The sequence below is a fragment of the Tripterygium wilfordii genome, chromosome 21, assembly GCF_013401445.1.
Source record: "Tripterygium wilfordii isolate XIE 37 chromosome 21, ASM1340144v1, whole genome shotgun sequence".
Classification (NCBI taxonomy): Eukaryota; Viridiplantae; Streptophyta; class Magnoliopsida; order Celastrales; family Celastraceae; genus Tripterygium; species Tripterygium wilfordii.
Genome location: NC_052252.1, coordinates 8257348 through 8270633, shown reverse-complemented (window position 1 = coordinate 8270633; position 13286 = coordinate 8257348). Strand labels below are relative to the sequence as shown.

General features: G+C 35.7%; 2 protein-coding genes across 5 annotated transcripts; both read left to right on the top strand.

Moving 5' to 3' along the window:
- The first annotated feature begins 717 nt into the window (after nucleotides 1-717).
- LOC119990194 (something about silencing protein 10) lies at nucleotides 718-8423 on the top strand. 3 transcript variants are annotated; one of them, XM_038836065.1, is made up of 17 exons: nucleotides 718-1000; nucleotides 1085-1201; nucleotides 1344-1429; nucleotides 2211-2280; nucleotides 3443-3588; nucleotides 3810-3956; nucleotides 4131-4270; nucleotides 4681-4768; nucleotides 4927-5106; nucleotides 5857-6030; nucleotides 6121-6198; nucleotides 6375-6514; nucleotides 6604-6745; nucleotides 7226-7500; nucleotides 7728-7788; nucleotides 7873-7941; nucleotides 8021-8423. In XM_038836065.1, exons 2-17 carry the CDS (start codon nucleotides 1117-1119, stop codon nucleotides 8150-8152), a joined length of 2013 nt encoding a protein of 670 aa, XP_038691993.1. In that variant the 5' UTR covers nucleotides 718-1000; nucleotides 1085-1116; the 3' UTR covers nucleotides 8153-8423. The 3 variants fall into 3 exon arrangements, with proteins under 3 accessions (XP_038691993.1, XP_038691991.1, XP_038691990.1); XM_038836063.1 differs by having other exon boundaries at nucleotides 718-1021; XM_038836062.1 differs by having other exon boundaries at nucleotides 719-923.
- Nucleotides 8424-9874: 1451 nt separating this feature from the next.
- LOC119988501 (glycine-rich RNA-binding protein 2, mitochondrial-like) lies at nucleotides 9875-12162 on the top strand. Of its 2 annotated transcripts, XR_005465620.1 has the most exons (6): nucleotides 10014-10031; nucleotides 10958-11090; nucleotides 11175-11243; nucleotides 11363-11469; nucleotides 11551-11813; nucleotides 11908-12162. XR_005465620.1 is itself a non-coding variant. In XM_038833561.1 (5 exons), the coding sequence occupies exons 2-5, from the start codon at nucleotides 10970-10972 to the stop codon at nucleotides 11656-11658; spliced, it is 405 nt and encodes a 134-aa protein (XP_038689489.1). In that variant the 5' UTR covers nucleotides 9875-10031; nucleotides 10958-10969; the 3' UTR covers nucleotides 11659-11792. The 2 variants fall into 2 exon arrangements, 1 of the variants encoding a protein (XP_038689489.1); XM_038833561.1 differs by lacking the exon at nucleotides 11908-12162 and having other exon boundaries at nucleotides 9875-10031; nucleotides 11551-11792.
- Nucleotides 12163-13286: the final 1124 nt, after the last annotated feature.

Here is a 13286-nt window from a genome sequence, read left to right as displayed (position 1 = left end):
ATGAGCTTGGCGAGGGACATCGTCTTGCTGATGTTACTACTCATGCTGGGGTAGGTAGACCACCAGTAGTACCTAGACGTACACTAGGTCGAGCGTGCGGACGTGGTCGTGCTCTATTTGGTAATGACTTCACTACACAGCAATCACAGCTCACATAGGAAGCTCCAGCACCATCCTCTACCCCTAGCACTTGGCTGCCACGTACTGGAAGGAGGACTGGCATATAAACCGTGTTCATTGTATTCTATAGCTGTAGTTTGTTAATGATTAGAAACTATACTTGGTACGTGATGTTATATGATGCCATATTGTTGATTAAATATTATTCTTGCTCAGATTTTGGTTTAGTTCCAGTTATTTATACTGGTTTTTTTTCTAGTTCTTAGAAACATCCATGGGCTGTTCAATTCTCAATTGAATGACGTTTTCTTCAATGACATCATTTATGTTTCTCTTAATGACATTGTTTTTATCAACGTCATTCATCTTTTGTCTATATTGACGTTGTTAACATCAACATCTTTATCTAAATTTATAATAACATCATTCTAAACAACGTTTTATAACTTAAAAAACATTTACACTTAGTGACGCTCTTTAAAACAGCTTCATTATTGATGCGTGATTTAAAACAACGTCATATGTCATTTGGGTAAATAAAACCACTTAGAAGGCCCATACGGGAAAAACTCTTCAAATGTTTTGTATTTTATGAGAGCTATAGTTTTCTCGGTTTAAACCTAACAGACCGATGAAAAAATTCGGTTCTGCCTATCCAAAAACCAAAATTTACATCCCTAAATTTCCTTAACCCAGTAAACTATCTATCGTCAATTTTGTTTGCCGCCGCCAGAGGGGGAGCACAGAAGAAACAGAAGGCGGTCTTTACTCTTCTTCGTTTACTCAGTATTCGAATCGTTGGGGTGTGTAATCGTTCTGTGTTTGATGCGATAGTTTTGTGTAACCAAGAAGGGGCCGTTACAAGTCCGCCATTCAGGGGGTTCGAGAGGAGTCAATTTTGGTATGTATTGTGGAGTTGTGGTGTTGGGTATCTGTTGTTAAGCTATGTTTGTTCCTTCTGTAGGTAGTACAAGTTGCTTTGCGGGTGGTGAAGCGATGGGAAAGCAAGCGAAGGGTAACAGGAACACTAGGGGGATGCCTGTTGATCATATAGACGACATGGACGATGAGATTGATGCGTGTACGTTTTAAATTTCCATTTGCATAGCTAACACTTTACGGTTGGGATTTAGTTCACAGTTCACTTATTTTCTTGTTTATCATGTAAGGTTCAATTATAATTGCTAAAAGGTGATGGATTGTAATGTAATTTGTATTTGCAGTTCACAAGCAGAGGGATGTCGTTCCGCTAGACATCAATGCTGAAGTTGGGGAATCTGACGACGAGCAACCTGTCTTTGATTTTGAGGTTGTCATTTGTTTTTGTTCTTTTCTTTCATGGCAGTTTATTTACAGTTTTAATTTTCATTCTCTCTAATGGATGGATATGGAGTTTAGTTTCAGTTACCAAACGCAAATTTGGTTTTAGTTTATTTTTGTAGTTCAATTTAAGATGAATTTGCGCATTACTCTTCTTCGGTGTCCTTTGGATAGTAATATCTGCAGGATTTTTGGTTATCTTGTTGGCTTGATTTGGGTTCCTCACTGTTATGTCAAAGCTGAATTAATTATACACCAATAAGACTAAAAGGAAGAATCTGCAAATAGTCCCATTGCTATTCTTTGGGGCTTATGGCAACGGAGAAAGTTGAGAACTTTTGATATTGACAGTATCTGTGGTACTTTTAAACTTTGGTGCTCTCATTCTCTTAATGATCTCGTTGAGGCCATTTGTTTGACCTCTTTGTAATCTTCAAATTTTCAGTGCACCTTCTTGGTGCCTGTTCAATAAAACTCTTTTCCATTCAAATAAAAGAAAACACTTCTTGACAACCGACGTAATCAGGAGTGAAGAATCTATAAAAAAAAATTGAGATGAGAACTCGAATCGACTTTGAAATGTTTATGCAAAGGAGTTCGTTTCAATTAAGGTGTAAATAAGATTTCAGACATGGGTTCCAAAACATCCATTGTTTTTTGTTTTTAAGGAAACTTGTGGTGCTACTGAACCAATTGTTGTTTTTATTATGTTATCAAGTTCCTATTTTGTATATTTATAGTTTTTTAATCTAACTGCTTATTGCTAATAGGATATCAATGATGATGCAAATGGAGAGGATGAGGACGATGATGACCAAGATACCGGATTTGCTGCAAAGAGTAAGAAATATATAGTTAACAATGTTTTACATTTGCTTTGTTCCTTTGAATGCTAAAAAGTTAAACATCCGGGCTGAACTATTTTTATTTTGCTGAATAAAAAGGAGAAAAGAAGAAAGATACTTGCATAGCCTACAATGTCTGAGATACACTAAAAAAAACTAGTACCTCGACACTGTATAGCAGTACTGTCTGAAGGATTATCCAAGATATTTATTTTTGTTACTAAACTAACGTTATTTATTACGGTCAATTGTTGGGCTTTTAGAATTCGTCTACTTAAAAACAAGGCAATGCAAGCTGTGGCTTAGAGTTATTTTGAGAATTTTCATTTGTCTAGCTTCCACAAAATGTGTTTGGTTTCAGGAACAATTAAACTAATCCTGTCAGTTTATTATAATCAGAGTTCCAAGTTCCAAGCTGTCAGAGTAATCTCTAATATTTTTTACGTTGTTTCATGTGTCACTTTAATTATTTAGGGCAATGTGATGGCTTTACTTGTAATTTATAAATCTCTTGTATGCAGAGATATTTGGCAACTGCAAAATCGATTACTGTACTCTTTTATTTACTATGGGGTTGCATTTTTTTGGGGTAGGAAATCCCTTGTATGCAAAGATATTTGGCAACTGTTAAATCTATTACTGTAGTCTTGTATTATACTATGGGGGTGCATTATCATATAAAACAAATGGCATTCCTTATCGGTAATTCTTTCTAGAGTGCTCTGTTCCGAAATTTACAGTATCCATTTGATGATTGCTTTATTGCATACATTGAAAATCAATAGCAAACTATAGAATATCTCTTACTTTAAAACAAATATGGTTTTTTAGGGTGATTTACTATATTTTCATGTGCATATGCAACACATTTACCTATATATAACAATTATATGTATGCGTGTGGAAGGTACCAAGTTTGATTCTCAGAGTGACCCTTTCAAAATTTCAAGACTGCATTGAAAAAAAAAACATATATATTCATATTTGCATGTATGTACATGTATATACATATACGGAGATGTTATTCTTTGCATGATTATAAATGTCTACAAGTATGTGCTTGTGTATAATCCAGAGGTTCTACCACGTGGTAGGATCATGCAATTTCCTATGCTTTCATTTAATTGAATTATCAACTTCATGCATGGTATCTGCAGTTGTACGGCAAGGGAAATATATGCGGGCAAAGTTTGGCGGAGTTGAAGATGACTTGCATGATGATGAGGAAGATGAAGAAGAAAATAAAGTTGTATGGGGTGGGCAAAAGAGCAGATATTATGACGGTGATAATCGTGATTTTGAGGTGAGTGCTAATTTTGAAAAGTTTGTATTTATTTTCTTGTTTGTTTCATTTTATTCATTCATTTTGCATTTTTTTAAAGTAACCATCTCAAGGGCATTTTAATTTGTTCATGCAATTAAATGTATATCACTAAACCCCAAGTTTCATAATTGCACTCATTCATATGTTTGAAGGCTTCTTTGTAATAAATCTAACTTGTCATCCGTATTGTAAATTTAAAGCTGCAATCTAGTGATGATGAGTCTCCAGCGGAAGAGGAGGCAGAGGTGCTAAGATTGCAAAAAGAAAAGGCAAAATCTTTATCGATGGCAGATATGGGCCTTGAAGATGTTAGTGAAGTTGAGACTGACAGAGAATTAACTTTAGAGGTGGGGTTGTAATCATTTTGTTGCAGTTTTTTTTTTCTGATAAATACAGATTAATGTTAGTTTACTGTGCTTCTCTTCTGTAAAAAAAATTTTGATACCAAAAATCTTCTAAGCTGAAAGTACGATATAGTAACTAAAACTTCTTTTTTAAGCCTTAAAAAATATGTAATACAGGAACTCTCAGACGAACGAAAAGGTAAAGTGCAATTTCCATTGATCAAAGCAGCTGGGGATGAAATGGGTACAGTATATGAGCAGGTCAAGAAAGATTTGAATGCTTTGTCTAAAGAGGAGCAAATGGATGTTGTATACAGGTAATTCTGGTTATCAAGTTATCCTGTTTGATTGTTTTCATTATGTTGATGTTGACTTTAATAAATTTGAGATGAATCTCGTAAGCTCGACTATTTGCCTCCTGCGTTCATTGTCCTCTGTTCATGCCTCATGTTGCCAATGGTATTTTGAATATTGAGCACTTGATACTTGTGCCTGGCTTGGAAGGAAGCTGTATTTGTGTTTTCCAACATAGAACTTCGGTATGCAAAAATGAGTTGTCTTTGACACACTGTTGTTGAGTGTACCATCTTGCTGTCAACATGCTCATGAGTTCTGTTATTTATTATCTTCTCATAAATAAATGCGTTTATCTTAAAAATGCATCTCTTTCTCAGATGTTTGATTTCGTACTGTGTACTTGCGACGTAGCTTATATTTCACCTTACAGTTCTGCTCCAGAGTTGGTTGGTTTGCTATCAGAGCTGAATGATGCAATTGAACAACTTGAAAGCAAAGTTAATCCGCTTTTAGAAAAGGTAATTGTTCTTTGTTAATTTGGCTCCATATGCTGTTTTCATTGACCAATTTTTATCACAGTTTCGCCTCAGTTTCCTCACGAACCATAAAAATTTGCATTTAATTGGCGCCTTTGCATTCAACATGGTAAATGTTACTCTTCTTTTTTTTGGGCAAGGTGAAAGAAGGGGAAATCATGCGAGAAGGTGGGATGCGTTATTTGGAGGTTAAGCAGATTCTTTTGCTGGCCTATTGCCAAGCAATAACCTTTTATCTTCTCCTCAAGTCTGAAGGACAGCCAGTTCGTGATCATCCTGTGATAGCTCGTCTTGTAGAGATCAAAGGCTTGTTGGAGAAGGTCTTTTGCTTTTCTCAGAATTGTTGTGTCCATGAGTTGGCTTATTTGTGACACGTGTAAAGTTTAAATGATCTTGAAAGTTGTCCCTCTGTGGTATGCGGTGTCGCTTGCTTTTGCATGTGATGGTGCCTTCTCCTGGGACCTGGTAACCTTCGGTTATTTAAGAGTAATTAACTTGGTACCATCATTGCTGTTGACGTTGGCTAGTTTTACCTGGAATGCAATATTGGGTTGTTAGTCCTAATCTAGAAATGTAGATAAAATGTCTTAATATTGGCATGTAAATGCTTTCTTGAACTGGTTGCCAGAGTTATTAAGGTATCGGTGAATATGCATAACATTTTGGTTGCCGTTTAGTTCTATGGAATATATATTCATCTACAGATAGAACACATTTTTAATATCTGCTACATTATGCTGGGACCATCTAGTTGCATCATTCATTTCGGAACCAAGCTTTCGGTAATAGTAACATGTTGTGATTGATAATTTAGACTTGGTTTTGCTGTTCTTGTGCCGTCAAGTTGTAGTAGGCTAATTCTGCTAAAGGAGTCCTCTTAAAATTGGTTAGAAACGTTGAACACATTTCTCCCAAAAAGTTTCTGCCATTATGCTCGTCTCTTTTTCTCATTTCATGTGTCAGAGAATCACAATGCGCTTTGTTTAAGGTGTAATTTGCCTCTTCTTTACATGTCGGAGTTTGGAAATATTACCTTATCTTGCTTTTCTAATCCATATCTTGTTTAACAGATAAAACAACTTGATGGTCATCTTCCCTTTGAATTTGAGAAGATTCTGATGAATAATTATGGGGCTGGAACAGTAGTGAAGGCAGCTAAAGAGGGCTCTCCACATGCTTCTGTCTCGGTCTCGGAAGACCATGGCCTCCCTCATATCTTGGCAGACACACAACAAGGAGCGAAGGTAAAGTCCCCACTATATGTTTGACAGACATTTGTTTTTCAATCTTGGTTGTCAATAACAAACTCTAGCTTTATGGTAAAAACTTTGCAGCCTCTGGACACAACTGAATTGGCAAAAGTGAAGTTATCTAGAGATCAAGAGACCAAAAGAGGGAAGCGCAAGCATCAGGTGTCTACTAGCTTTTACTTCTCTGACTAACCTCCCCTCCATTCCCGTCAATTTCACCTTTTCTCAAGTAGCTTTATATTTCCTCTTTATGTTTTTGCTCTCAGGGTACCTGCAGGCTAGTGCTACTGTTTTGTAGTTTGCAAAATGTTTAACATTGGACTCGATCAATATGGCAGGGTGACCATTTTGGTGTAGAAAGCATGGAAATGTTAAAAGTAAGAGCTGCCCTTGAGGAGAAATTGAAGCAAAAAGGGGTCTTTGGTTCCCTTGCCTCAAAACCTGAAAAGGCCAGGAAACATCAAAAACTAATAAATGGGTATTTGTTTTGGTCCCTACCCTCATTGTCTCTGGTTCCCTTCAATTCTGGAGGAATTATTTGTTGTATTTTAACTTGGAATTGAACAGATATCTTGAAACACACGATGACTTTGATGATGAAGCTATTGATGTTGAGAGGAAAACTTATGGGTTGAGAAATGGGCATGCAAGCTCATTGCCTGCAAGTAGACTTTCCCAACTAGTCACTTTGAAAGTAAACAAGCCCAAGGTATATAACTTGATCTCATGTAAATCTTTGGCTATTGTAGAAACTTGAGATTTGTTCTGTGAATTTTTCTTTGATAAGAAATGATAAAAGAAACAAAATTGATACGGTTATTCTTTTAGTCTACATTACACTGTTAAGATCGTTAGCCCCATCGCACAGGGTGTGGGCTGCTGTTTTTTGGAGCTTGTGGTTTCAATAGCAGTTATGTGCTTGGTTTATTATTTGTCACGGGTTTTTTGGTTATATTGGGTCCATCTTAGATCTTTTAATTAAGCAATTTTGAGGATCACCTACCATTTTACATGTTTTTCTGTAGCACCTTTTATTTTCTTGATTTCAATATGGAATGCGAACAATTGTTCTGCTGTAGTTTCATTGTTTAGATATTTCTGTTTCTTCCTTATTGTGGAGACTCAGCTCTATGAGAGGTATTGTATTCTGATGAGATGTGTCCCTGAATTCTCCTTTCTTTGTGGGAAGGTTATTTCCGGTGATGATGACTTGCCTAAGAGGGATGATGTTGGAGAAAGACGGAGGAAATATGAGCTTAAGGTATTGGCTGGAGCTGGTGTGAAGTCTGAGGATGATGCCGGTGATGAGCTTCAGCCTATAGATGCAAATGTAAATTCTGATGCAGAGGAAGTTGATAGTGGGGGCTCAGATGGTGAAACAGGGGGCTCCGAAGATGAATTTTACAAACAAGCACAACTAAAACGAGCTGCAAAAATTGCTGCCAAGGCTGAGAAATATTCAAGGTGTGTTTCTGTAATGAGATTTTACTACAGCACCTTGTCTACCATCACTGTAAATTGCAGTGTCATTTATAGTGGTTTAATGTATTATCACCCTCATTTTTTTTGTTTCTTTGTATGATTAATAGGTTGGATGAAAATAAATTTTAAAATCTCGCATTATTATTCGACTCTTCTTATGTATTTGAATATACTTTTTATAAATTTGTATCATTTTTTGGTCTCTGCAGGACATCATCAGTCCCGTCGTTGCCTGAAACTGTGGATGGGAAACGGCAGATCACTTATCAGGTAAGCATGTGTACAATTCCCGACTGTTTAGATCTGCATTGTTTGAAATCTCAAAATTGTATTTTTGCTGCCATTTTAAACCAGATTGAGAAGAACAGAGGCCTAACTCGTCCACGCAATAAACTAACAAAAAATCCAAGGAAGAAATACAGGGTATGTTGTGTTAAATTCTTGATAACTTGTAGTAAGAGAAGAAATCCTTGGGTTCACCTCTCTTTCTCTCAATGTGCAGACAAAGCATGTGGGGGCAGTGAAGCGTCGCAAAGGGCAGGTGCGGGATGTCAAGAAACCTTACGGTCCTTATGGTGGGGAGGCCTCTGGTATCAATGCAGGAATCAGTAGGAGCATTAGATTCAAGAACTAAAATACTTTGGTTTCCATTTAGTTATATACGTTCAAACTGTCAGTGTAGCTTGAGATTGCCATGCCCAAGCACTTTTTTTATACAAATAGATTCTCAGTCAGAGATGCAGAAGTGGGTGCCTTTTCATTGGTCTTTAATATTCATAGGACATGGTATTTATAGATCTCCTTGGCTTACCTGAATTCATTCTATTTGATGGGATCTATACACTTGGTCAGAAGGATAACTATGGAAATTATTGATATGAATATTTTGACGGGAAATTATTGATATGAATATTTTGACGGGAAACTATTGATTCGTTGTTGGTTAGGCATGGAATCATTAGCTTCAAAATGCACATCCCTCTTTAGCTTCTGCAAGGCATATGGATCAAGACTTGCCTTGATTACTTTTCCATCTTCTCTCTAGTTTATTCTTCTGTTTATAATATATTTTTTAAAGGGTTCGTTTGTTTAGTTACCAAATAATTTGGTGATCGATTGATAGCGCAGTAGTACCACTAGGGAAAGGTGAAAAGAACCCCATCAGATAGTTGACTTTCATTTTTAATATCGCTGATTTTTTTTATCATTAATAATGACGTATTATGATTAATGCCTCACCCCTAAAAATGATCCTTTGATATAATATTTCATTTTAGATTTTAGTGTTGCATGATCGTGCTCATGCATGAACCAAAAAGGGAAGTAAAAAAAAAACTGCAAGTTAATTAAGCATTTTAGACTAAGTAAAAGATTGACAACATTGTGAACATTCTCAAAAGTTACAAATCATTATGTATTAATTGATTAAGTAAATATCATTTCATATATAAAGTTGTTTGCATGAGTATCATCTAGTGTTTTAAATATCGAATTGGACCGACCAGTTCAACTGGTTTAATAATGTAAAATGCTGAATTGTGTCGTACCAATCAAAACCAGATGGATCGGACAATTTACCAATATTGAACTAGTGTTAAATCCATTGTACATAATTTTTTTTAAGACTTTTTTTAAACTAAACTTAACCTTTTAGTTTATAGATAAATTAAAATTAAAATTAAAATAATATTTGAAGCCTTCAAAAAGAGTCATCAAATGAACTTTCTTAATAATGGTTTTGTCTAAAACTTTATTTATAAGAGTCATGATTGTAAAATTCTTTCAATTTTTTGATGTTGGATATTTATTGTATGAGTTGAAAAATATGTTAAAATTATTATTAGTAAGAAATGAACTTGATTACTCAAGTAGGAAAACCTAAGTCTTTTAGCACCAAAGCAATATGATTTTTGTTATCCCTATTCTCTACAGTGTATATGTATTTTATTTTTGTGCCACTCGATCGATTGAACTGATTATATCAATCACCTCACTCATCTTACCGGTATGATTCTGGTACCGTTATTTAAAACACAGGATTCACCTTCACCAATGAAGCGCATTAGTGAATCGAATTAAACCAACACTCTCTAAACAATGAATCCGTTGTTCTAAACGAAACATGTTTAGCTAAACTTCCAATTTGTACAGTAGAGCGAATATGAGTCTAGACTTCAATAAAACAACAACATCTTCTCATACCTCAGTCTATGGACACACATGCGCGCGCGCACACACACACATATGTGTAAAGGTCTCACTTCCCTGTACTCCCTCCTACGAAACATCTCACACGATTTCACCAATCATGTATCAAAAGTTCAAGCAACGGTCTCAAAATAAGCAACGTAACAAAACCTCACGTGAACGCACGCAGCTCTGTCGCATTCCCGCGACTTTAAAAGCGGAAGATATTTCCACAATACCGTCTCTTTAAAGTTTAAACCACAAGGCCAACCCAAGCCGCAATTTTCAGTCGCTAAACCCTAATCCTGCGAATTTCCTCATCCTAGGTATACAGTCTTCGTCTTCTCTTTTGCGCCTGTGAAGATATCGATGGATGTTTTAAAATCTCTTGATATTTCTACTTGATGTTCATTGCTTGGCTATTGTCAATTTTCTTCTCTTTTGTGGATGTTAAAATGCTACGGGAATCTACTTGTGTTGATGTCTTGTTTTTTGATCTTTTGGTGATTTTGTTCAGATATGTTATGCTGTTCTGTCCCAGATTTTCTCTCTGTAGCTTAGTAAACCTTTTTGGCTGTTGAGGAAACTCTATATTTTTTTTTTAAAAGCTGATCACTGCGAAATTTTTATGTGGAAATCTTCCCCCTTAACTGTTAAATAAATCTATTGCAAGTTTTGTTCGTGCAATTTAATCCTCGAAGGCTCGAACTTCATATTAACGATTTCTTGTGGTCATGTCGTTTTGAGATATTTTGGATGGTATAAGCATCAGTTGAAAGATATGAGATGTTCTGTGAAGAGAATTATGCAATTTTGTGTGTGTGTATTTTAATTTTTTGTGATTTGAATGTTCTTTTGTTGCATGATGGATTCTGAGTCATGTTGAGAACCATTCGGCTCTGTTATTTGGTTTTCTCGATTTTTTTTCAGTATTGATTGTCAAATTGTTAGAATGGGTTGGTTTTTTGTTGAATAGTTTCATAGTTGTAGTGTCATAGTGTGGCATAGAAGAAAGGGTATTAGAAACTGATAAACCTTCCTGCATCCTTCGTTACTCCCTAATCATTTTTGTTATCACATTGAACTCATTTTTTGTCTTCTTTGATGTTATTGTTTTTATTTGAAGATTTTAGAAGTCCTTCATATTGCAAAATGTTTTTTACATTGACACTTATAATTTTTTTCACATTGATATGATACTGTCTTCTTCTTTTTTGTCATTGTGGCGTGACTGGTTTTGTTGGTGTAACAGTCAACAGTTAAAATGGCATTTTATAACAAACTTGGGAGTCTCACAAGGCAGAGTGCATCTCAGAGTGGGAAAGTTTCAGTATCACATATGCTTAATTTTGTTCGCCACATGTCATCAAAACTTTTTATTGGAGGTATTGATGGTAGAGTGAAACAATTTTGATGTTATTGAATATTTTGTAAATTTATGCAATGTTTTGACTCATATTTGTTATCAGGACTCTCGTATGGAACTGATGATCGATCTCTTAAGGAGGCATTTGAAAGTTTTGGTGATGTAGTTGAAGGTGAGTTATAATATGGAGTTGCATATTGTACTGTTGGGAAAATTAGTAATGTCACTGAGGTTTTATTTTATTGTGTATCATGGTTCCTTGAAATTCAATGTTTATTTTTTGGTTTGCAGCAAGGGTAATTGTTGACAGAGACTCTGGGAGGTCGAGGGGTTTTGGGTTTGTCAACTTCTCAAGCGATGATTGTGCAAGCTCTGCACTGTCAGCCATGGATGGCAAGGTGAGATATTGAATTCTCCAGAAGATTTTAAGCATTTCTTTTATGGTAGATTATTTTGACTATTGTTTTCTATTATCTCAGGAGCTGAATGGTCGGAACATTCGTGTAAGCTATGCCCAAGATAACAGATCAAGTGGCCCCCGTTCATTTCGTGGGGATGGAGGTTTTGGTGGCAATTCTGGATACTAAGCAGTTGCTGGTTCCATTGATGGGCATGTTCTTTAGCTGGCTACTTGTTTGGGCTAAATGTTATTTGTTTACTTTATTTTTCGGATTTACAAGACTTTGGAATTACCATGTGCTTTCAGTACCAATTTTTGCAAGTTATGCTATATAGTTCTAAGGTAAGTTTCAATTTTGGCATTTGTCTCTGCAACGTGTTGCTGTGCGTTTCATGGATTGCTCCTATGGATTTTAATTGCACTGGTCTAACTGCAGGGGTATACGTTTTTGGGTTGAGGAATATGGCATCTGTTGGTTATTGGGTATGTCCTACGGATGACTATTACCTCCATTTGGCTAAGATATTCCCATTTGTTTCAGCTACTTTCTAGACTTTCCATGTTCATCGCCTGGCCATACTGGTCGCGAGATCGTGTGTAAAATTTAGAGCTGTGAAAAAAACCTACCTATGTTATCCAGAAAATATGTTTCATAGTAATGTTGTGTTTGTTCAAGTGATCCATATGGTCTCATATTGTGGTGTCTTTTTAGTTGGCCTTTGGTGTGGGCGTAGGCTAGCATCTGATACCGCACCTGTATATGTTGCAGAAGCATCTTCCATTAAAGAGATTATTCAAACCAAACCTTTATTATTTTTTAAAATTTGTATTTCAAATGTTAAGTATTTTAATTGGAAATTTTTATTTATTTGTATGATCTTCAACCTCAATTTTAATTTGGTAATGTTTGAACTCTCTTTTATCGTCATTTGTGATATAATTATTTTGTATTATGTTGGGCTTTTTTTTTATCACCGAGGGATCACTCAGCCCAACATGTCCTTTGGATAGCTGACTGAGCGTAAATCTCAGACTGATAGGCCCGTTCGCACGTAAGTTTCCCTCCTACCAATAGGGTAAGACCTGGGCTAAAGCCCAGTGCGCGAAGACCCACTAGCATACCATAGCCCACTAAAAAGCCCTCAAATGTAGGCTAAAGTCCACATGCAGGTGGCTACCAAGAAATACATTGTTAGTTGGAATCGAACCTCGGGCACAATTCTGTCTAACGCACATGGAAGTCGCCGCCAAAAAATACGTCGTTGGGTTCTCTTTGTTATGTTGCAAAATCTAGTAGTTGTCTTGTGTCTGAAAATAGAATTTAGGATTCGGTTCTTATTAATTGGCAATATTACATGTATATGTAAAAAATATTATAATTATTGTGGCTATATATATATTGACACATTCATAAATATAGTATACACACATTATATTATCATTAGGAAAAAAAAATATTGTATCTCAAATTTATGTTTTTCGTCAAACAAACAATGGAAAATATTAGTTACATTTTTGTTCAAACACCAAAAATTAATTGTTTTGCTATGATATGATAAGCTTTTCGTTAAATATATTTTCCATTAAATGTTGATTTTTCACCAAATAAACGGAGCCTTGGACGATGAAATCCAGGGGTTAATGCTATGTGTTTTGATCCATTAGTATACTAATCACCATCATCAACAACACCACCGACACCAGGGAGATTACCGGATTGATTTCAGCCTGTTAGTTCTGCAATTGTGTCTACTTGTTCCTCAATAAGCACTAATAGAATGTGTTGAGATCCTTTATTAGTTTCTTTGCATTTCA